This window comes from Acanthisitta chloris, unplaced genomic scaffold (assembly GCF_000695815.1).
Source record: "Acanthisitta chloris isolate BGI_N310 unplaced genomic scaffold, ASM69581v1 scaffold11178, whole genome shotgun sequence".
Classification (NCBI taxonomy): Eukaryota; Metazoa; Chordata; class Aves; order Passeriformes; family Acanthisittidae; genus Acanthisitta; species Acanthisitta chloris.
The window spans coordinates 1-2,057 of NW_008686485.1; the positions used below are offsets into that span (position 1 = coordinate 1).

Here is a 2,057-nt window from a genome sequence, read left to right on the forward strand (position 1 = left end):
CGGCTCGCTGAACGGCGTGGCGTACTCGGGCTCGGGGGGCAGCGGCTCCGCGTACTCGTGGTACTTCCCCGGCACGTCGTAGTGGCTCAGGACGAGTGGTAGAGTGTAGCCCTCGTCCAGGAGAGGTTTGAAGGTAGAAGGACCTGTCTGGCTGCTGGGGCTCACCTGTACCAGGTCTGGCTCGGCGTAATCTGAAATGGAGGTGCAAGAGCTGAGCTGGGGGTTGTCCCTGTAGTGCCAGGGGGTCGTGGGGCTGTGATGGGGGCAGCCATGGGTGGGTTGGATTGAAACAACAGGCATATCTGGAGCCCCAGGACTGGGAAAAGCCATGGTAAAACCTACCCAGGGCAAGATGCCCACCCCATGGGGATGGGCATGTCCCTATGCCCCAGCACAGAGTGAGGGTCCTGGTGCCACCTGGGCCCCTGCAAGGCCCATACCTATGACTGAGGTGGAATCACAAGAATAAGGATAACAAAGATAATAAGCCCTACTGGAGTCTCCATTTTGCACAGGACCATACAATCATAGAATTTTAGGAGTTGGAATGGACCTTAAGAGATCATCCAGTGCCAACCCCCTGCCCTGGGCAGGGACACCTCCCACCAGAGCAGGTTGCTCAAGGCTTGATCCAACCTGGCTGTGAACACTGCTAGGGCTGGGGCAGCCACAGCCTCCCTGGGCAACCTGTGCCAGTGTCTCACCACTGTGATGCAGGAGAGGTTGGAGCAGAATGGGGAGGGGGGAATGGGCACCCTAGGGCATCCCCTGGGTGCACCAGGGGAGGCACAGCTCCAGCTCTGGACTTCAGGGGGCTGTTTGTGCCCCGATGTCCCTGTTACCTGGTGAATGGGTCTGGCTGAGATCCCCTGGTGTGGGTGCTGTGGGGAAGGAGGCCAGGCTGGGGGGTGGCAGGTTCTGCAGGGAGCACACCTGACTTGACTCCAGCTTGGGGTACCCTGGGCAGAGAGAGGAAACTCCTGGTTGTCACACACCATCCCTTGGGGATGAGCAGGACCCCTGGTTTTGGGGAGGAGTTTGGGACCCTTTACCTTTTGTGATCCCACAGTTCAGCTCTGCTGCTGATTTCCTGTCAAGAGGAGAGGCAAAAAGATGGGGTGAGGAGTCCCAACCACCCTGTGCCCACCATCCACTTCCTCACACACACTGCACCCCGTGATACCCAGTGAGCAGCTGAATGAAGCTGCCACATTTTGGGGAGGCAATGCCAAGTCTCCATGGCAAAGCAAGGAGCAGGATGGGACCCACCTCTTCCTGTAGCAGAGGAAAGCCAGGAGCAGGAGGCTGGAGCAGAGGAGCACGAAGCCACCAACAAGCAGCATCACCAGCAGTGTGGAGCCTGGGAAGGGAGGGCAACATCAGCTCCTCAGTGCCCAGGGGTGCCAGAAGCCCACCCAGGGCCACCAGAGGAGGAAAACCCATGTGTTGTCACGGAGGGACGAAGCCCCAGCAGCACCTGGAGTGCCACAAGTCAATGCTCTGCCCCAGGGACAGCCCCACTATGGCACCCACCTGCCTTCTCCGGGTCCAGAGCGACGCCAGGGATGGGGGTTTGGCTGGCAGGGCGACTGGTGGGGACAGGGTCCTCCTTGGGGACACTGGGCACTGCAGGGCAGAGTGGAGACCGTGACTGTGGGACCCCCACTGGGTGTGCAGGGGGAGGTGGTGGTTCCTGAGGGACATTTGGGATGTGGGGATGAGTTTCTGCAGAGGGGCTCACCGTAGGGCCGGGGCGCACGGACCCGTGCCAGCTGGCAGCCCACCAGGGCCACCTTCAGGGCCACACGCTGGTGCCAGCTCTGGGGGGTGACACGGATGTAGCGTGCGACGATGGGAGGGATGAAGGCATTGGAGACCTCCTCGTGGCTGTCGGTGTTTCCTTCAAAGACCTGTCAGAGAGGGAAAAGAGGTGCTGATGGCTGAGTATCCACGGGCAGAGGTGCTCAGTCCCCACCTTGTCCCCACCCCCATGCCCACCTTGTCCTCCTGGCCACCACTGCCCCTGTAGGGTCTCCAGTTCTTCCCGTCGCGGCTGG

At 60.8% G+C, this 2,057-nt stretch overlaps 1 protein-coding gene across 1 annotated transcript; it reads right to left on the reverse strand.

The window, feature by feature from the left end:
- Positions 1–8: 8 nt before the first annotated feature.
- On the reverse strand, positions 9–1,910 carry LOC103807428 (discoidin, CUB and LCCL domain-containing protein 1-like; the record flags this gene model as incomplete). The annotated part of the gene is made up of 6 exons (XM_009080154.1): positions 9–191; positions 843–959; positions 1,053–1,090; positions 1,270–1,360; positions 1,534–1,626; positions 1,742–1,910. Coding segments are annotated over 6 exons (691 nt in total), but the record flags the coding sequence as incomplete, so codon positions are not given.
- Between the last annotated feature and the right edge of the window lie 147 nt (positions 1,911–2,057).